Source organism: Schistocerca piceifrons, chromosome 5 (genome assembly GCF_021461385.2).
Source record: "Schistocerca piceifrons isolate TAMUIC-IGC-003096 chromosome 5, iqSchPice1.1, whole genome shotgun sequence".
Lineage (NCBI taxonomy): Eukaryota > Metazoa > Arthropoda > Insecta > Orthoptera > Acrididae > Schistocerca > Schistocerca piceifrons.
Genome location: NC_060142.1, coordinates 115,770,384 through 115,793,052, shown reverse-complemented (window position 1 = coordinate 115,793,052; position 22,669 = coordinate 115,770,384). Strand labels below are relative to the sequence as shown.

The window sequence follows — 22,669 nt, the reverse complement described above, 5'->3', positions numbered from 1 at the left end:
TACATCATGAATAATGCACTGAAGCGCCAAAGAAACTGGTATAGGCATGCGTACTCAAATACAGAGATATGCAAACTGACAGAATACGGCGCTGCAGTCGGCAACGCTTATATAGACAAAAAGTGCTTAGCGCAGTTGTTAGATCGGTTACTGCTGCTACAATGGCAGGTTATCAAGATTTAAGTGACTTTGAACGTCATGTTAAAGTCGGCGCACGGGAGACAGGACACATCATCTCCGAAGTGTTGATGAAATAGGGATTTTTCCCGTACGACCATTTCACGGGTGTACGGTGAATATTAGGTGTCCGGTAAAACATCAGATCTCCGACATCGCTGCGGCCGGAAAAAGATACTGCTAGAACGGGACCAACGACGACTGAAGAGAATCGTTCGGCGTGACAGGAGTGCACCCCTTCCGCAAATTGCTGCAGCTTTCAGTGCTGGGCCATCAACAACGAAACATCAATGACATGGGCTTTCGGAGCCGAAGGCCTACTCGTGCACCCTTGATGACTGCACGACCAAAGTTTTACGTATCGCTTGGGCCGTCAACACCGAAATTGGACTGTTGTTGACTGGAAACATGTTGCTTGGTCGAACGAGTCTTGTTACAAACTGTATCGAGCGGCCGGCCGGGGTGACCGAGCGGTTCTAGGCGCTACACTCTGGAACCGCGCGACCGCTACGGTCGCAGGTTCGAATCCTACCTCGGGCATGGATGTGTGTGATGTCCTTAGGTTAGTTAGGTTTAAGTAGTTCTAAGTTCTAGGGGACTGATGACGTCAGATGTTAAGTCCCATAGTGCTCAGAGCCATTTGAACCATTTTGTATCGAGCGGATAGATGTGTACGGGTTTGCAGACAACTTCATGAATCCATGGACCATGGATGTCATTGGGGGACTGTTCAAGCTAGTGGAGGCTCTGTAATGGTGTGGAGCGTGTCCAGGTGGAGTGATATGGGACTCTTGATAAGTCTAGATAAGACTCTGAACAGGTGACACGTACTAAGCTTCCTGTGTGGTCACCTGCATCCATTCGTGTCTATTGACACCCCATACGTCCAGAATTGCGACAGAGTGGTTCCAGGAACACTCTTCTGACTTAAAACACTTCCGCTGGCTACCAAACGCACCACACATGAAGATTATTGAGCACATCTGGGATGCCTTGCAACGTCCTGTTCAGAAGAGATCTCCACCCCCTCGTACTCTTAGCGATTTATGGACAGCCCTGCAGGATTAGTGGTGTCAATTCCCTCCAGCACTACTTCAGAGACTAGTCGAGTGCATGCCACGTCGTGTTGTGATACTTCCGCGTGCTGGCGGGTGCCCTACACTACAGGGTGATTCAAAAAGAATACCACAACTTTAGGAATTTAAAACTCTGCAACGACAAAGGCAGAGCTAAGCACTATCTGTCGGCAAATTAAGGGAGCTATAAAGTTTCATTTAGTTGTATATTTGTTCGCCATTTCAGCCAATAAAGTTTTTGGTCCCTTTTTCTTCGAAGGTGCTACTGTAACTGGACTACAGTATCTGGAGATGTTAGAGAATTGGCTGTTCCCTCAGCTCGAACAAGAAGCACAACAATTCATATTTCAGCAGGATGGAGCGCCACCACATTGGCACTTATCTGTCCGTAACTACCTGAACGTCAACTACCCGAGGCGATGGATCGACCGCCAGGCAGCCCGTGACAGAGCACTTCATCACTGGCCTCCAAGAAGCCCCAGCAGCTATCCAAACTGTTACGCCTGATATGCTACAGAGAGTGTGGAACGAGTAGGAGTATCGGGTTGATATTGCTCGTGTGTCTGGAGGGGGCCATATTGAACATCTCTGAACTTGTTTTTGAGTGAAAAAAAACCTTTTTAAATACTCTTTGTAATGATGTATAACAGAAGGTTATATTATGTTTCTTTCATTAAATACACATTTTTAAAGTTGTGGTATTCTTTTTGAATCACCCTATACATTAGACAGATGTACCATTTTGTTTGGCTCTTCAGTGTGATTCTCAAAGTCAACTAGATTATTCTTATAATTTTATAGACATAAGCTACAGTGTAACAGCACTGACCAAGCAAAAAGTTTAAAAAGCCTGATTCTTTTTTCCTTTCAGAAAATTTGCTACCAGTGCTCAATCGACATATGGCTGTAGCGTCAAGTGTACCATTCTGGGAAACAACAGGTGACTGAATGCCTGTGAGTGTACCTACACGTCGGGTTGTCTCACCTGTGTGGGCGTCAGCGCCGAAGCGTTTCTTGAACATGTTGAGTCGGCCGTCGACGGCGAAGTGGTACAGGTAGAGCGGGGCGGCGTCGCGGAGGCGGGCGTGGAGGCGGCCCGCCAGCACCGACGGGTAGAAGAACAGCATGTCGCCCCGCACCTGCAACCCCACACGCAGCGAATTTATTTATTATTATTTTTTGTCTTACACATAAACACTGAGGTGAAACTTCACGGAATAGCGATATGCACATATACAGATGGCGGTAGTATCGCGTAAACAAGGTATAGAAAGACAGTTCTTTGGCGGAGCTGTCATTTGTACTCAGGTGATTCATGTCAAAAGATATCCGAAATGATTATGGCCGCACCACAGCAAGTAAGTGACTTTGAACACCGAATGGTCGTTGGAGCTGGACGCATAGGACGATACCAAATTTCAGGCATTACCTGTCACCATGTACAATGCAGTGGCAGACGCCCTTCACTTAAACGACCGAGAGCAGCGGCGTTTCCGTAGAGTCGTCAGTGCTAACAGACAAGCAACACAGCGTAAAATAACTACAGAAATCGATTTGGAGCGTAGGACGTATCTGTTAGGACAGTGTGTTAATGGGCTGTGGCAACAGAGGACCGACGTGTGTGTGTTTGCTAACAGCACAACATCGTATGCAGTGCCTCTCCTGGGCTCGTGACCATATGTGTTGGATGCTAGGCGACTGGAAAACGGTGGCCTGGTCAGATGGGTCCCGATTTGAGATGGTAACAGCTAATAGTAGGGTTCGAGTGTGGCGCAGATCCCAGAAGGTCATGGACCCAAGTTGTCAAGAAGGCACTGTGCAAGCTGGTGTCGGCTCCATAATGGTGCGGGCTGTGTCTACATGGAATGGACAGCGTCCTCTGGTCAAACTGAACTGATCAATGATTGGACAATGGTTATGTTCAGCTGTCTGGAGACCATTTGCAGCCATTCATGGACTTCATGTAACTCCTCCCGAACAGGCCATGAAGGCCTAAAGGTACCGACCGGCCGCCGTGTCATCCTCGGCCCACAGGCGTCACTGGATGCGGATATGGAGGGGCATGGTGGTCAGCACACCGCTCTCCCGGCCGTGTGTCAGTTTCCGAGACCGGAGCCGCTACTTCTCAGTCAAGTAGCTCCTCAGTTTGCCTCACACGGGCTGAGTGCACCCCGTTTGTCAACAGCGCTCCTCAGACCGGATGGTTCAAAGGGCTCTGAGCACTATGCGACTTAACATCTGAGGTCATCAGTCGCCTAGAACTTAGAACTAACTAACCTAAGGACATCACACACATCCATGCCCGAGGCAGGATTCGAACCTGCGACCGTAGCGGTCGCGTGGCTCCACACTGTAGCGCCCAGAACCGCACGGCCACTCCGGCCGGCAGACCAGATGGTCACCCATCCAAGTGCTAGCCTAGCCCGACAGCGCTTAACTTCGGTGATCTGACGGAAACCGGTGTGACCACTGCGACAAGGCGGTTGGCATGGACTTCATGTCCCCTGGACAATACTCCATGTCATCGTGCCACAATTGTTTGCGATTTGTTTGAAGAAGATTCTCGGCAATTCGAACGAATGATTTGGCCACTGATATTACCCAACTGAAATGACATCCAGCATTTATGAGACATAATCGACAGGTCAGTTCGTGCACAAAATCCTACCCCGGCAACACTTTTGTAGTTATGAAGAGCTTGACCTAACATTTCTGCAGGGGACTTCCAACGACTTGTTGAGTCACACCACATCGAGTTGCTGTACTACGCCGGGCAAAAGGGAGTCCGATATTGGGAAGTATACCATGACTTCTGTCACCTCAGTGTAGTTCCGTAGGACCCAGTTGTTGATGATGATGATGATTACTATTATGTTTGGTCTGTGGGGCGCTCAACTGCGCGGTTATCAGCGCCCGTACAAATTCCCAATCATTGCTGAGTCCAGTCACACCACTTTCATGAATGGTGATGAAATTATGATAACACAAACACCCAGTCATCTCGAGGCAGATGAAAATCCCTGACCCCGCCGGGAATCGAACCTGGGACTCCGTGCTCGGGAAGCGGGAACGCGACCGCGAGACCACGAGTTGCGGGCCCCAATTGAGGAGCAAATCTTCATAGTCCTGTTACGAGTCAGTACATGAAATTAACATCATAGACGCTAATAATAGATAAAATAAAATTTATACGAATCCTCTGCAGATGATAAGCTGCGGAGTACACAGTACCAGCATTACCAGCAATATAACAATGAAAGTAGCTTAACTTTTTGCAAGGAACTCCCCGAGATAGCAGGAGTGAGCCAAAAAAAAAAAAAATCGTCTGTTTACTCTGAAATGTGCGATGATTACTGCTATTTTTTTTAAAAAAATATCTTGCTTATTGAAAATTGAGGCTGCAGAATACTGCACACCTTTCTTCACAAGAGTCTACCTATTATTAACGGAGTGAAAGCTGTTAATTCTTGGGAATAAGCATATATTGTTAGACTATACGTTCAGAGGCCGATGTCAGAATTCCCAAACTCTTGAGCAGGAATCGAGAGGAGGTTCGCGAACTTACACCACATATTGCTCGAACTGCCCATTTGTCAGCCAGAAATATCCTTTGTGAAAGGGAAGTTACTGCAGAATATAGCGCCGTACATCGTGAGCAAATTAAAATAAGGAAAGCAGATTAATTTTCGGGTTTGACTATCACTTATTGCAGCTTCCGTTCTAATGGCAAATATAGCAGCATTCCGTTTTTGAACAAGAGTCTGAACATGGGTTTTCCATGACAGAGCTTTCCATCTATCTGAACACTAGGGAAGTCTGGTTCTTCAGACTAACTAATCATATGCCCATTCTGTGTAATTAAAATGTCAGTTTTAGTTGAACTGAGTGTTACAAACAGTAAAAACTGAGTCTTACTGCGATTCAACATCAATTTATTTTCTACAACTCATGAACTGATGCCTTTAAGTAGATCGTTTGATACATTGCGTATGTCGCACTCAACATCCTTCAGTACTACGCTACTGTCATCAGCATACTGAAATACTTCAGAATCACCTGTTATATTAGAAGGCATGTCATTTGTCTATTAAAAAACAGCAGTGATCCCAGTACCATTCAACATACATAGCGAAAAACGTTCTCTCACATAGTACGTGCAATATCTGTGAGATTACCGGCTTACAAAGGTATGTTATCATTTACTGTTAAAGTGTAATAAAAATATTGAAGGCAGTAGTATGCGTCCAAGAATTCTGATCGTCTACATAATTTCAGAATCATTGCGTTATTGCTACATGGATGTGATACATGAAATAAGTGACAGTTCACTTCAGCAAATATTTTCAGTGCAGTGATGCATTCCACTCTCATCATTCGCTTTCGATTACCTTTCTTAGCACATTGTTAGGATCAAACACAATGTCGATGTTTCCAAACTGCTTTACAAAACGAATTAATTTCTCTATAAAACTGTCTACCACAAATCTGCCTTCTTAACTCAGATAAGTGTACAAATTTTCATTGCGTAGCGAAAAGTTAAAAAAATAGGTTCATAAAATGGCTAATGTTACGAACTCAACAAAGTAATCTTTATTCAGTGAGTGTAATGGGTTAAGGTTATTATAGTTTCTGATTCTGTTTTTCGCATTCTGCATTGTATCCATGAACTTCACTGGGAACGGCGTTGATTCTTGATTGCCTTACTCACGGAGATTCTTTTTGTTTATTTTTAAAGGAAATTATACCGATGGCGAATTTTGAAAACTAAAACAGTGGCACAAATAACGATTGTGTACTGAAGGCAGAGGTTGGAGCTCAAGAACTAGAATGGATTGCTCCAGTAATCTCCAAAAGTTGGAATCAAACAACGCTAGGCGGCGAAGGAGAAGTGAGACAGCTGTTAACTGTACGTGCCAATGCAGCGTGCCGCAGGAACAGACCGAAAACTGACAAAAATTGTTCTTGAAATTGTATTGGTAGGGGAAAGTTGTATTCCTTCATTTATGCGCATTGTTTCATCTGGTTCACGCTATGTGGAACAATTTTAATGAATTTTAAGTGATGCAAACTTAAAAATGTTTAATATGGTGTAAAATACCCATACAAGTGTGTTGAATGTCGTCTGAATACAGCCAGCCAATTTCATTATCTTTTACATTTCTAATTTCCTTAATGGATGTAACTGTGCATTGACCTCATTATTTTGTCTTGTTAATTAGGTACGTGTACATTCATAGAGCAAGCTGTACCGCGTCGGATATTTGCTAGCTCCTACGGCAGAATAAGGCATTCACTTCTGGGTATAGAAGATGCAGAGTTAAAATTGCTATTTGTGGAAACGTATTGGTAAATGCAAAATTAATTGGAAGTCTTTTAAGTCGGAGGGAGGTAGGTACGGTCCAACAATTTCTACAATAAAAAGTACAGTCACTCCGTCTTCAGGCCACAAGTGGCCTACCGGGACCATCCGATCGCCGTGTCATCCTCAAGGAGGATGCTGATAGGAGGGGTGTGGGGTCAGCACACCGCTCTACCGGTCGTTATGCTGGCATTCTTGACCGAAGTCGCTACTCCTCGGTCGAGTAGCTCCTCAATTGGCATCACCAGGTCGAGTGCACCCCGAAAAACGGCAACAGTGCATGGCGGCCTGGATGGTCACCCATCCAAGTGCCGACCACGCCCGACAGCGCTTAACAACAAAAAGTACTAAAGTTATTGCTGTTTTTATGATTCAGGTCTTCACGATCTTCGTTGAAAACTTTACTGAACGTAGAGGCGCGCTGTTATGTTGGTACGCCATACGTCAAATGAAGATTGCATGATACAGATAAAAGCAGTGAACACTATTTTCTGGAAGCCAAACAGTTCCTTGTGACTACACAGATACCAGGTGGTTATCATTAAAACACGGCTGCTCACGGAGGTCCAGAGTGGGGTCTAATTACCGTATGGCAGCGAAACATGGTAGATACACTAATGCGTTACTGCAGAATCGCTTTACGCTGTAAAAACGTTAATTTCAATTTTGGCCACCAGGTGCAAATCTGGCACCGTACACCGTCTGCACGACGGTATGACATCCACGCTGTCATTTGACAAGTCATAACGTGAGTCAAAAGAATGGCTATCGAGAACAGAGAGGATGTGCTGTTAGCGAAACTGCTTTTTGTGAACGGCAGCAATTACAGTGCTGCACTGAGAGAGTACCATCTTATACACTCCTGGAAATGGAAAAAAGAACACATTGACACCGGTGTGTCAGACCAACCATACTTGCTCCGGACACTGCGAGAGGGCTGTACAAGCAATGATCACACGCACGGCACAGCGGACACACCAGGAACCGCGGTGTTGGCCGTCGAATGGCGCTAGCTGCGCAGCATTTGTGCACCGCCGCCGTCAGTGTCAGCCAGTTTGCCGTGGCATACGGAGCTCCATCGCAGTCTTTAACACTGGTAGCATGCCGCGACAGCGTGGACGTGAACCGTATGTGCAGTTGACGGACTTTGAGCGAGGGCGTATAGTGGGCATGGGGGAGGCCGGGTGGACGTACCGCCGAATTGCTCAACCCGTGGGGCGTGAGGTCTCCACAGTACATCGATGTTGTCGCCAGTGGTCGGCGGAAGGTGCACGTGCCCGTCGACCTGGGACCGGACCGCAGCGACGCACGGATGCACGCCAAGACCGTAGGATCCTACGCAGTGCCGTAGGGGACCGCACCGCCACTTCCCAGCAAATTAGGGACACTGTTGCTCCTGGGGTATCGGCGAGGACCATTCGCAACCGTCTCCATGAAGCTGGGCTACGGTCCCGCACACCGTCAGGCCGTCTTCCGCTCACGCCCCAACATCGTGCAGCCCGCCTCCAGTGGTGTCGCGACAGGCGTGAATGGAGGGACGAATGGAGACGTGTCGTCTTCAGCGATGAGAGTCGCTTCTGCCTTGGTGCCAATGATGGTCGTATGCGTGTTTGGCGCCGTGCAGGTGAGCGCCACAATCAGGACTGCATACGACCGAGGCACACAGGGCCAACACCCGGCATCATGGTGTGGGGAGCGATCTCCTACACTGGCCGTACACCACTGGTGATCGTCGAGGGGACACTGAATAGTGCACGGTACATCCAAACCGTCATCGAACCCATCGTTCTACCATTCCTAGACCGGCAAGGGAACTTGCTGTTCCAACAGGACAATGCACGTCCGCATGTATCCCGTGCCACCCAACGTGCTCTAGAAGGTGTAAGTCAACTACCCTGGCCAGCAAGATCTCCGGATCTGTCCCCCATTGAGCATGTTTGGGACTGGATGAAGCGTCGTCTCACGCGGTCTGCACGTCCAGCACGAACGCTGGTCCAACTGAGGCGCCAGGTGGAAATGGCATGGCAAGCCGTTCCACAGGACTACATCCAGCATCTCTACGATCGTCTCCATGGGAGAATAGCAGCCTGCATTGCTGCGAAAGGTGGATATACACTGTACTAGTGCCGACATTGTGCATGCTCTGTTGCCTGTGTCTATGTGCCTGTGGTTCTGTCAGTGTGATCATGTGATGTATCTGACCCCAGGAATGTGTCAATCAAGTTTCCCCTTCCTGGGACAATGAATTCACGGTGTTCTTATTTCAATTTCCAGGAGTGTAGATCTGAGAAGAGGCCCGATGTTATTAAATAGTTTAAAGGTAATGAAATTCGAAAACAAGGGTGAGCTTGTTGTGGCACCTGGAAGAGGAAAGCAAATATTATGGAAGTGTCTCGATTTTTCATAAGTATGGCATGAATTATCAAGAGCAACGTGAGAACTCCTCTCTGGTTCCTTTAGCTTTCCGAAGACGAATTTGATCGTTGTATAAAACATCTTCAGTTTTCTTTTCCATTCTTCTGTATACTATTGTAGTCAGCTAGTTTGATGCATGAGCTGTTAAGCTACCCTAACTGTCTGCTGGATTTTGTGAACGATATTTTTTCGAAAATCTGATTGTATATCTCCAGTTTCCTAGATTCTGCACACCAAATGTAACGATGTTTGGTTGTCACATCCCCCCAACGACTTTAGCAATTCCGAAAGAATTTTATTTACGCCTGCTGCCTTATTTAACCGCAAGTCTTCCAAATTCTGTTAACTTGGACTCTAAAACTGAATCTACTATTTCTTCCATATAGACTCCCTTTCTTCTCCTGTCTCGTCATCAGACGGTTCCTCCCCTTCGTAAAGGCCTTCGATGTATTCTTTCCACCAGCTCGCTTTCTCCACTGAGCTTAACAGTGCTGTTTCCATTGTATTCCTGATTGTGACGCCCTTGCTGTTAATTTGACCGTAAACCGTCGGCACACGGACCGTGCATCCGGACGTTGAGCGTTGAGCGTGCCGAGTTTCTGACGTCATGGCGTGGAATAGCACGTTCGGGAGTCTTTCCGAACGTGCAGAGCAATAGGAGCGCCGTGGTCCCGTGGTTAGCGTGAGCAGGTGCGGAACGAGAGGTCTTTAGTTCAAATCTTCCCTCGACTGAAAATTTTAGCCGGCACGGTAGCTCAGCGTGTTCGGTCAGAGGGCTGCTGCCCTCTGTAATAAAAAAACTGAGCTAATGGGTCAACAACGAACTGAAACGGGTGTCTTTCGACGTCCGCGCAGAGCAGATACAACGAACGGAAACGAACAAAAATAAGATTTTAAAAAAATAGCGTCACTGTCCTATATTGAGTTTTTTTGTTGGGGCGGTGGTTCGCGTCCTGACACAACCAATTTTTTCCCTAACATTCGCGTTTTTATTAGGTTCTGATAGTTTATTATTAGTTTAAAATAAGCATAGTCTATAATATTTGATGTTATGTAAATACAAGTTACCTTTTTTTGAGGGGTGGACTTTGTTCGAATGGCTTGATCTACAGGACACGTTGCGCTACTTGTGTAAAGATATTTTGCCGGCCGAAGTGGCCGCGCGGTTCTGGCGCTGCCGTCTGGAACCGCGAGACCGCTACGGTCGCAGGTTCGAATCCTGCCTCGGGCATGGATGTGTGTGATGTCCTTAGGTTAGTTAGGTTTAACTAGTTCTAAGTTCTAGGGGACTAATGACCTCAGCAGTTGAGTCCCATAGTGCTCAGAGCCATTTGAACCATTTTTTGTAAAGCTATTTTGCTCCTTTTTCTTTTACGCTTCGTAATTCACGCGTTGCAAAGATTCTGCTACTGGGTAGGAACAGTGATGAAGTAAGCCTGACCTTGGGCTTTTACTAAAATGTGGGAATGATGACATAGTGTTTATCTTATGCGGAGAAGTATTTCAAATTTGTATCGCACTGTTTGTAATGGAACTATTATATGTCTCTGTCCTTACTGATTGGACGTGGTACTTTCCTTTTCGTGGACGATGGAGGAAATGTGCGTTTTAATAGAGCTAACGTGGGAATTTTACGTGCGCTCGTTGAGTAAACAGTGTGATTTACGAACTACAAACATCCCTCAACTGCCGCTGGAGTGCGTTGCGATCGCGTATACCACGTTGGGGCCCACGTACCGTATGCACAAGTCACATCGTTCCTGAGCGTTCAGCAGCACGTTGAACTTGGCACGCTCATCGTTAACGTTCGACAGCACGGTCCGTGTGCCGACGGCTTAAGGTTGATTTAACTTAGACCTTATGAAAATGTAACATAAATGCTCAGGGAACATAAATTTCAGTCTTTGGAAGGAAGAAGGAAATCATTGTGCCGACGCCGCGGAATATCTCGCTGAAGAATCAGCAGTATAATGTCATTTCTCCTTAGCTCATTACGCGAATGAAATAGGAGAGGAACGCGCTGCTGTTGGTACGAGGTGGCGTCTGCCGTCCACTGAAAAGCAGATGCAGCGAGGCCAGCGTCTGGTAGCAGGGAGCCGGCGCATGCCGCCACGGCCAGTTGACTTGTGACCCTGGCCCGCCCCCTGCCCCCAGCAGGCCGGCCCGGAATAGACGACGCCCGCCCCCCGCCTCCCGCAACACGCCTCGCGGCTGTGGCAGCTCCAGTCAAACTGCTCAGTAACGCACGCTTTCTGACGCGTACTTCAAGTGCACGCTCGACCTGATTTTCTCGCTCCCCTTGGAGTCATCGTCATCACCATCATCTTGTACAGTTTGCCATCACTGACAGAGTCTCCTCTGTACCTTCTAGCGTCCACCCATCATCTGTTTCTCGCTACTCTCGCGCATTATTCTCCTCTCTTCAGCGTGCTTTCTTCGACTGCTTTTTTTAATCCACTTTATCTGTCCCTTGTTCCCTTCCCTTTCACGTTCATCTCTTGCATCAACCTGAGGACATTCTCTTCTTATCCATTCTCTTCATGCGCCCACACATTTTAATCTGTTTTCCTTAGTCTTTTCTCGCAGGGATTCCTCGTCTGTTGTTTCTCTTGAAACGTTACAAGTAGTTTCTCCTTCTTCGACTTTTTGTGTATCAAAATGTACTGACACAGATTTCAGAGATGCTAGATTTCTACCGACAACCGTGGTGGCCATTTTGTAGACACTGACAAACGATCCAAACAGCGAGGTAAAGCTGTAAGTAAATAGTCTTCTTTGAAATGGCCCAAAAATTTAAAAATTCTGGTGGCTTTATGCCACTCCCATCTGACCACAGAAGACACGCGAGTCAGAAGACTCAGTTCGTGATTTTATCTATCATCGCAAGAGCACAACTAGACCAAAAATTCGAAAAGAAACAAAATGAGAGCCTTTTCATGGAAAAGCTTTAGTTGGTTTTCGTGTCTACTATGCAATGGTAATACAATTTTCGACATTTTATTGGCGTTTGCCTTCCCATCTTCGGTGCAGATAGTACACCTCGTTTCCTGTCACCGCTTAAGTCCGCATAAAATATTTGATTTCCACTTTCTACTTTTTTGTTTCTTTCATCTTCTCATGAATTATGTTTTGTTATTTATTTTTTAATTCTCTATTTAATCTCCAGCTACTCCTTACATCATATCAGAGTTTTACACATACAGTAACTTTTTTACACCATTGTTACATAAGATAAGAACGATAATTTTAATGTGATAAATAGTAAAAAATGGTGTTTACTGAATTAAAAATGATTTGAAAGTATCTAACGACAGTATCAGTAACAGTACTGACTAAGAACAAATAACATTAATACCATAAACATACTATATAATAATAATAATAATGTTGGTGATAACAGAAATACTGATAATAGTAGATACCAAATGTATTTGTAGGTGTAAAAATTTATAGTTCTGAGGTAGAGATAGATAGGTAGATTGAACCAGCTAAATGCTTTCCAAAATCAGAATGAAATGGTTGGAAAGAAGGATACTTCATTGCAATGGGATAACAAGCGTGGAAAAGAACAACTGCAGACTCACTGTCAGTTTAGTAGATATCTCACTATTGGTCTTTTGAAGCTGGAAGTATTATTCAGTTCTCTTATGTAATCAGGAAGATCAGTCCAGAGCCGTGTTCCTGCTGCTGAAGGCATCGAGAAAGTGGCTGAGTGGTGGAGTGGGACAGAAAGGATTTTACGAGTGTTTCTGCTGTGTTGTTCAGACAAGAATGTTAACGTCGACAAGAGATGTGAGTACAACGCTCATCACAGAAGGTGGAGGTAGCAGACCTGCCCTCTCTGTAAAACAGGATAGGCGGCGATCCGTAGCAGGTCTGAAGACAAAGTACACAGCTGGTGCAGGCGCAAGTGTTGCCAAGCACTCCGTTGAACGCAGGGTTCTGCAGCAGCTGACTTCTACGTGTGCCCATGTTGAACGAATGACAGTGCAGTGGGAACGCGATCATCAAGATTAGACTGTGGACCGATAGAAACAGGTCGCCTGGTCGGATGAATCACACGCTTTTTATTACAGCAGGTCGATGGTCGTGTCTGAATACGCCGCTATCCAAGCGAACGGTTGCTAGAAACATGCACCGCGTCACGGGCGCTGGCCGGTGGAGGTAGTACTGGATTGTGCTAGGAGGGTCATTGACCTGTCCTCACATGGGACCTGTGGTAGTAGCCAAAGGCTGTGGACTGCCTATAACCCTTCATGCTACATGTATTCCCCGATGGCGATTGCTTCTTACAGAAAGATAGTTCTCCGTGTCACAAGCTCAGAATCGTGCTGCAGTGCTTTCAGGAGCCTAATAATGAAGTCACATTGATCTCTCTCACCAAATCCGCCTGATCTAAACCCGATGGAACTCATCTGTGACGCTATCGGGCACCAGCTCTGCCCTAACAAACCACCGACATCTAGTTTAGCTGCGTTGTGTGACGTTTGCATGAACACCTGGTGTCACATACTTCCGTAAGCTCTGCGACATAGAATCGCTGCTGTATTTCATATCAAGCAAGTGGTCGTAATATTCTGAGTTATCGGCGTGTATGGGAACTGTAGCAGACACGAAAACCAACTAAAGCTTTTCCATGAAAAGTCTCTCATTTTGTTTCTTTTCGAATTTTTGGTCTAGTTGTGCTGTTGCGATGATGGTTAAAATCACGAGTTGAGTCTTGTGACTCGTGTGTCTTCTGTGGTGAGATGGGAGTGGCATAAAGCACCAGAATTTTTAAATTTTTGGGCCATTTCAAAGAAGACTATTTACTTACAGTTTTACCTCACTGTTTGGATCGTCTGTCAATGTTTACAAGACGGCCACCATGGTTGTCGATAGAAGTCTAGCATCTCTCAAATCTGTGTCAGTACACTGCTGATTCATAAGAGGCTTGGGACGGCTTGATCGCACCTAAAGGGCAACATGTGATGGCGGTATCTGGGTGCGCGTGTGCCTGGAGAAACGTGCCGAGAATCGTCATGTGCTGGAGCACGGTTGTCTACTTTCGAAAACCAAGCTGTGGTAGGTGTGGCCAGGCGTCTCACAGTCGCGGAGCAGTGCTCGAACATCGCGTTTTGTAGCTTAAGAAGTATTCCAGCAAGCATCCACTATACCTTTAAAATGCGATATTCACTACCTGATCAGGATTATCCGGACGCCTATTAGTGGACGTTAGTGTCGAGTGTCTCCACCCTTCGCTTATATGACGGCCTGAGCTCTCTTGCGAGCAAAGTGTCTCACTTCTGTGGAGGAACAGGAGTCTACTCCTCCTCGAGAGCCCAGACCAGACGAGGTAGCGATGTTGGGTGTCGGGGACTGCATCGAAGTCGACAATCTAACTCGTCCCAGAGGCGTTCCATTGGGTTCAGGTCGGGACCGTGGGCGGACCAGTCAATTACAGGTATGTTGTTGTCCACGAACCATTACCTCAGAGATACTGAATTATGACATGGTGTACTGTCATGTTGGTACAAACAGTCATCTACACTCTACCTATGAGAATAGTCCATGCTTCTTCATACACAAACACAAACACGCCTTTCGGAGCACAATTTCTGCTCGTAAGAGGCAGATACGCTGTTTTGTCTGGTTAGGGATGGCAAGGAAATCATAGACTCCCTTTTTTAAATAAAAATAAAAAAGGAATACTATGCCGCCTTTATGGAAACCACGAAAGATCCGAATCAGAATGAGTGGACGCCTTTTAGACTCTTCTGCTCCTGAGTATGGGCTCATTGCCTCAACCACCACACCACTTCGCTCACTTTAGATCCCTAAATTTACTTTCATAGTTTTCATGTTCTCCGTAAACTTGCCTTGAACCATCACCTGCAGCATCCCTTCGACCAGCATGTCATGCGAAACTCAACCCGTACTTTCCACATACGACTTCGGAAAGCCACGGGTCAAGGCAGTCCGATATTTGTAGTATTTCGTAACATCTGAGAACATGTGACTGATTACAATACCAAAGATTGTTTACGATTCTACGATAATACGGAATACCACATGAATTCTATCACTGGATTAAGGATTCCTTCGCAGGGAGGACGCGACAGCTACACTGGAAGGAGAGTCATCGGCAGGTGTCAAAGTAAACTCAGGATTGCCCCAAAGAAACGTACTGTGACCCGTACTGTTCATGCTGTTTTTTTACTGACCTTGCAGAAAATGTTAAGATCAACCCCAAACTTTCCACACATGGTGCACTTATCTTTAATGAAGTAGTTTGTGATGAAAGCTGCACAAATATCAGTTCAGATCTTGATAAAACCTCAAAGTGGTGCAAATACTGACAAATAGCTTAGAAAAATCTCTGCGAGGCACTGAAGTGTGACTTGCAGAGTATCCATGTGGAAAAGTGAGATATCCTGCCGCATTTAGCTTTCCCTTAAGTACAATAAGGGGACGATACCCTGTTGTTGTTGTTGTGGTCTTCACTTCAGAGATTGGTTTCATGGAGCTCTCCATGCTACTCTATCCTGTGCAAGCTTCTTCATCTCCCAGTACCTACTGCAGCCTACATCCTTCTGAATCTGCTTAGTGTATTCATCTCTTGGTCTCCCTCTACGATTTTTACCCTCCACGCTGCCCTCCAATACTAAATTGGTGATCCCTTGATGCCTCGGAACATGTCCTACCAACCGATTCCTTCTTCTAGTCAAGTTGCGCCACAAATTTCTCTTCTCCATAATTCTATTCAATACCTCCTCATTGTTTATGTGATCTACCCATCTAATCTTCAGCATTCTTCTGTAGCACCACACTTCGAAAGCTTTTATTCTATTCTTGTCGAAACTACTTATCGTCCACGTTTCCCTTCCATATATGGCTAGACTCCATACAAATACTTTCAGAAACGACTTCCTGACACTTAAATCTATACTCGATGTTGACAAATTTCTCTTCTTCAGAAACGCTTTCCTTGCCATAGCCAGTCTACATTTTATAACCTCTCCTCTTCCACCATCATCAGTTATTTTGCTCCTAAAATAGCAAAACTCATATACTACTTTAAGAGTCTCATTTCCTAATTTAATTCCCTTAGCATTACTCGACTTAATTCGACTACATTCCATTATCCTCGCTTTGCTTTTGTTTACGTTCATCTTTTAACCTCCTTCCAAGACACTACGCATTCCATTCAACTGCTCTTCCAGGTCCTTTGCTGTCTCTGATAGAATTAAAAAGCCGGCCAAAGTGGCCGAGCGGTTCTAGGCGCTACAGTCTGGAACCGCGCGATCGCTACGGTCGCAGGCTCGAATCCTGCCTCGGGCGTGGATGTGTGTGATGTCCTTAGGTTAGTGAGGTTTAAGTAGTTCTAAGTTCTAGGGGACTGATGACCGCAGCAGTTAAGTCCCATAGTGCTCAGAACCATTTGAACCATTTTTTTTAGAATTACATTGTCATGGGCGAACCTCAAAGTTTTTGTTTGTTCTCCATGGATTTTAATTCCTGCTCCGAATTATCTTTTGTTTGCTTTACTGCTTGCACAATATACAGCCTGAATAATATCGGGAATAGGCTACAAACCTGCCTCACTCCCTTCCCAACGACTGCTTCCATAACCACGAAAAAAACGCCCATACCGTGAAATCTCCTCCACCGTACGTCAGTGTTGGCGCTACACACGCTGACAGGTGACGTTCTGCAGAGTCTCGTCAAACCCAAAGCTTTCCATCAGATTGTCACAGGGTGTAACATGGTTCACCACTACAAACCACTCGTTTCCAGCCATCCACCGTCCAGCGGCGACACCCTTTACAGTACCTCAAGCATTGCTTAGCATTGACAACAGAAACACGTGGCTTATGAGCAGCTGCACGACCGGTGTATCTCATTGCTTTTTATTCCATACGCACTGCATTTGTGCTACCTGGACTAATGACAGCACCTTAGGACTCACCAGTAATAATAAATAATAATGTCGTGTGACTGGGGCTTCCCGTCGGGTAGACCGTTCGCCTGGTGCAAGTCTTTCGATTTGACGCCACTTCGGCGACTTGCGTGTCGATGGGGATGAAATGATGATGATGATTAGGACAACACAACAGCCAGTCCCTAAGAGAAGAAAATCTCCGACCCAGCCGGGAATCGAAACCGGGCCCTTAGGATTGACATCCTGTCGCGCTAACCACTCAGCTACTGGGGGCGGACACTCACCAGTGATTTCTTCCTTGCCGCGCGGGGTAGCCGCGCTGTCTCAGTCGCCTTGTCGCGGTTCGCGCGGCTCCCCTGCCGGCAGGTTCGAATTCTCCCTCGGGCATGGGTGCGTGTGTTATCCGTAGCGTTAAGTTAGTTTAAGTTAGATTAAGTAGTGTGTAAGGCTAGGGACTGATGACCTCAACAGCTTGGTCCCTTCGAAACTTACCACAAATTTCCAAATTTCTTCCGCTGACTTCGTTCGATTTTTTTACGACCTCCCTCTGCAACGCTCGAGGGCCCCTGCTCGTCAGTACATATTTCGCTGGCCTTGGATTAGCTGTCGTTGTTCTTTCGTGTTTCCACCTGACAATCGCATCACCAACAGTCTACTTGGGCAGCTACAGAAGCGTTGAGATGTTCCCGATTGATCTTTTACTCAGGTGACATCCAGTGACTACTCCACGTTTAAGACCGACCCATTCTGCAGTTACAGTTTTTCTACTGACAACACAATACTCCCCGCCTCCTTTTGTACTCGCGGTCCCGCCTATCGTGACATCGGGCAGTCAGTTTCGCATAACACAGGGGTGTACGGATACTTTTCATTAGATAGCGTATTATCTTTTATCATTTACGGGTACATCTAAGCCGATCTACGGAATATGCACATTTAAATTTACAGTAGATAAAGCAAATAATTATGTAACGTACATTCGCAGCTGCAGCGTCAACCGGTCCAGTGGATGATGATTTGGGTGTAGGAGGCGCTTGACATCATTGTCATCAGCGCCCTGACGAAAAGTCAACATGCAGATCTCATGGGTGGGGACGAAGGCTGTCCCCACATGCAGAGCAGTTTATAACGTACTAAAGTCTGCCGCCCTTCCCCACCAGTTTAGGGATGAGGCCTGACCGTTCACAAAATTTCATCACTCTTGTAATACTGGTATCGGTATCTGCGAGGATGGTGGGCAGATCTCCAGCGAGACCGAGGGCTGCCCTTATATCAGTATACAGGACACACATGCTGAACTAAAAATGTAAATGTCGTCTGACTAGGGCCTCCTGTCGGGTAGACCTTTCGCCGGGTGCAAGTCTTTCGATTTGACGCCACTTCGGCGACTTGCGCATCGATGGGGATGAAATGACGATAATTAGGGCAACACAACACCCAGTCCCTGAGCGGAGAAAATCTTCGACCCAGCCGGGAATCGAACCCGGGCCCTTAGGTTTGACATTCTGTCGCGCTGACCACTCTTTTTTTATCTCATTTTGTTCTATATTGTTCGTGGCGAACGTCCGATGACACTCGTTCAGGTTGTTCGTTCCGTCCACTCAATTTTTTATTACAGAGGGTAGCTAAATCCTCTGACTGAACACGCTGAGCTACCGTGCCGGCTTCCACTCAGCTACCGGGGACGAACGTAAGCTCAACTGAAAGCGGCACGCCACAAACTGCACAGAATGGTGGATCCTCCCGCCGGAGGAGGAAGTATACGTGAAAGGGCTATGCCCGATGCGTAGTCTGGTAAGCTAAACCTCCTTCCAGCGGCGAGGCTGGAAGTCAAGCCTTTGCGGTCGATTTCAGCGACCGCAGTTTGTTGTCTGTCACCTGCAACCATTCAGTCTCCCACTGACGCATGATGCATCTGTCAGAAAATGAGATAATGGCGTGCAATGAGATGGGACAGTGATGGACGGCCCAGTCTCGTGTAGTACATTTAGTTTACCAATTCACGAAAGTTTTTCGTCTGTAACGCACCTTAAAGTTCAGGTCTTTCTCAATTCAAAATTATGAGAAATCATACCGAGTTCTATTGTTTAGGTACTACTAAAACAAAGGAAGATTAGGGCTTAACATCAACTCGACAACAAGGCCATTACATAACACAAATCTGCAGTAAATTTTAACTGAGAGGACCCAAAATAATATGTTACATATACGAATGATTAAATACACCAGTCATTCGATGATACACTTTCGCAGTGTACGCATGTTACTGGAGAATCATATGCTCAAGATCGGTGAACGATTATACTAAGCCGGCCGGTGTGGCCGTGCGGTTCTAGGCGCTTCAGTCTGGAACCGCGTGACCGCTACGGTCGCAGGTTCGAATCCTGCCTCGGGCATGGATGTGTGTGATGTCCTTAGGTTAGTTAGGTTTAATTAGTTCTAAGTTCCAGGCGACCGATGACCTCAGAAGTTAAGTCGCATAGTGCTCAGAGCCATTTTTGATAATACTAAACTCACATAGGCTTCCTCAGTACAACATCTCCACTATTATGGAGAGAATATGTCTCCGTGTTGCAGACAGGCATATGAAGCATAAAACTGTATTGGGAGGAACATGCATCACAATAATAAAATGCCCGGTGGGATCTGAGTGTGTGTGTTTTCTGTGTAGTGATGGAGACGAAATCAAAAGTTTAGCCTTAGATTCTGAATTTTCAGCTATCTTCTGTGTAAGTCTTGCTTACATGAGAGATCAAATAGGTGTGAATTCCTAACGGACCAAACTGCTGAGGTCATGGGTCCCTACACCTCCAAACTACTTAAACTAACTTATGTTAAGAACAAAACACACACACACACACACACACACACACACACACACACACACACACACACACACAACCACACATCCATGCCCGTGGGAAGACCCGAACCTCCGGCGGGATGGAACGCGCAGTCCGTGACATGGCGCCTCAAACCGCGTGGTCACTCAGCGCGGCCATGAGAGATCATTGCACAGTATGATCAACCCCTATGAAACTTGACCTGTCAAGGTTAGCGTGTGTCCAGGAATAAGTTTTTAACTTTGGATAATGTACTACCCTTAACGTTTATGTTCCTCTCTCACAGTAATATGATGCGTGTAATATCATAGCACCATCACAGAACCATGACATGTGAATCAATAGCTATAGGTCTGCGTTTGTTCTGGCGTCTGCTGTTTACTGTTGGTGTAGACATTCTTTGCAAGCAACTCCTTGTATGAATGCCGTGCTCCTTTAGGTGTGCAGAGAGTTGTGTGTAGAGGTTTTACTGGGTGAACGCTACACTTGCTGAAGATTTCTTCAATTTTACTCTCAAGTTTCAAGTATTCAAAATATAGTGACTAGCAAAAACCGCCTACTTAGTCTTGTACGAGCAAAATTTATGTTTAATAAATGGAGAGTACGTTGACATGAATTAAAGTACAAAATCAGAAAAATATACTTGGCTGACCTCTTATGAAATAAGACCGAACATGTTTTAAAAGTTCATACAAAATAGTTTAAGGAGGAGACCATACATTATGAAAATCCTAGGACTTTCACCACATTTTTTTCACTGTCCACTAAACTAGAAGGCAGACCATGTGACAGACGGATAGCTGCTCTCCTGTCAGACCATAACATACAGAGAACCTAAAATATGACGCAGTGAAATTAGTTCGTCACAAACAGTGCATACAAACGAAGAACGAAGATTTGGGTTTAGCATCTCACGGCGCCGCGGTAATTAAGGTGGAACGACTAGGTGACGATCGAAAAAACTCTAATTTTTTTTATTACGGGATTCTAATGTGTATACTTTGAAGAATTATTCCCCAAAACATTAGAACTCCAACTAGCAACGATGCTGTCAGTGTTTGAAGCCGAGCGTGCACGGCATGCCTCGGGGTTAGAGTCCCGGTCTCGCACTCACGCCATCACCCCTATTTATACCGATCTGAGTAAACCTGATTGGCTGATCCGTTGTTTCGGCGGTTTTACTCAAAATGTGAACGAAATTTTCAATAGTCTCATTTGGGGATACGCTCCAAAAATAACATCCAACCGAATCGAAATTGTCAACACTGCTTCAATTTTGCCTGTATGCCTACTCAATGTAAGCCATACTGCGCTAATGCAAGTGCCAAATGCCCTTCAAATCAAAAGCGCCGATGAAAGGAGCCGATTCTATGAAGATCAACGAAAAGGGCTATCAGGATGAAAAGGAGGGCTTATTAGGTGAAAGTAGCAAAAAGCGGCCATCCACTAGTCGGGGCGACAGTTATGGACCAGGCATCGATGATATCCCGTAGGTTTAGAGCTTTGTCCCTTTTTTTATATGATAACTACGTGTCAAACTTTAAACACGTTTTTCTCAAAACCATGTTTTTCGGCATGTTTATCGTTGCCCACGCTACAATTTTCATTCGATTTTAATGATTTTTGGTCTCCCTTGAAGAAAACTTAATTTTCTTCAGGTCTTTGAAGCCGATTTTGTTTTTTTTTCATATTTACAATGTTTTTAGGCCAAAAATGAGGGGTTCAAAATTGGCCATTTTTTCAAATATCTATAATTTCGCCAAAAAAAGTCTTTTTGCAAATCCCTACGACGAACCAAAATAACGTCCGTAAGGATCAGGGTGATATGTTAATTTCATGTTTCATATAACACAGGCCAACGAAGCAAAAACTTTTTTGCTCAAAATATCTTATTCTTATATTTTTTAGGTTGGGATATTTAAAAAAATGTTCCACCATTTCTTCACATTTTACAGTTAAATTTATTAAATTAAGCGATTTTTCAAGGAATTTAACAGGTCTTATATAGTTAAAATAATTTAAAAAGGAGGTGTAATGAATGTAGATGACGTTGCTAGCACTGCTGAGAAACATTTGCTGGCAAAAAAGGTCGATTCTTGTGTTAACAGATGGTGTTTTGTTTACTGTCAATTTAACCACACTTTCCCATTTCCTGTACATGTGCTCAGTATAACGTCTAACCGTGGTTGTAAAAACTCTGCTGATAGTTTTTGTTGTATTTGTTGTGAATTTGTGATTTAAAAACACCAATGAAACATTACAGACTTTGTAAAAGAGGTTGATCTATCATACTTTGGATCTAAACTTGGTGATCAATATAAATCTTGGCCGCCACATAAGGTATGTGTTTGTTGAAGATCTGAGAAAATTCCAAAAAGGAGGAAAAAAGCCTTTAGATTTTCTGTTCATATGATATGGATGGAGCTAAGAAATAATTCCCATGATTGCTACTTTTGCAGTGCTGATATTACTGGCCATAATTCGAAAAACAAGAAGGTAATAAGCTACCCTAACCTTCCGTCCGACATCCGACCAGTAGGGCATAATGTAGATTATCCAGTTCCTGTACCACCAGATGATTTAAATTCTGTTCCAACAGAAGTATTTTCTGATGTACAATCTGATTTACATGAACCAGATGATGATGAATTCTAATGTAATACAGAAAGTCTAGCGCCCAAATTGTTTACTCAGACCGAGCATAACGATTTGGTTAGTGATCTGGGCTTAACGAAAGAAAAACCTGAATTGCTTGGCTCTAGATTAAAAGAAAAGAACTCATTGATAGTTGGAACCAGCACATACATGTATAGAAAGAGAGAGCAGCAATTTTCCAAATTTTTTCAACAAGAAGGTGATTTAGTGTACTACTCAGACA

At 45.1% G+C, this 22,669-nt stretch overlaps 1 protein-coding gene across 1 annotated transcript in view; it reads right to left on the bottom strand.

Annotated features, from left to right (window-relative positions):
- Positions 1-22,669, bottom strand: part of LOC124798778 (juvenile hormone esterase-like) — a 368,794-nt gene that overhangs the window by 21,858 nt on the left and 324,267 nt on the right. Inside the window, exon 8 of the mRNA XM_047262308.1 lies at positions 2,239-2,392. Within this exon, the coding sequence (XP_047118264.1) occupies positions 2,239-2,392 (154 nt within the window). The remainder of the gene's footprint in view (positions 1-2,238; positions 2,393-22,669) is intronic.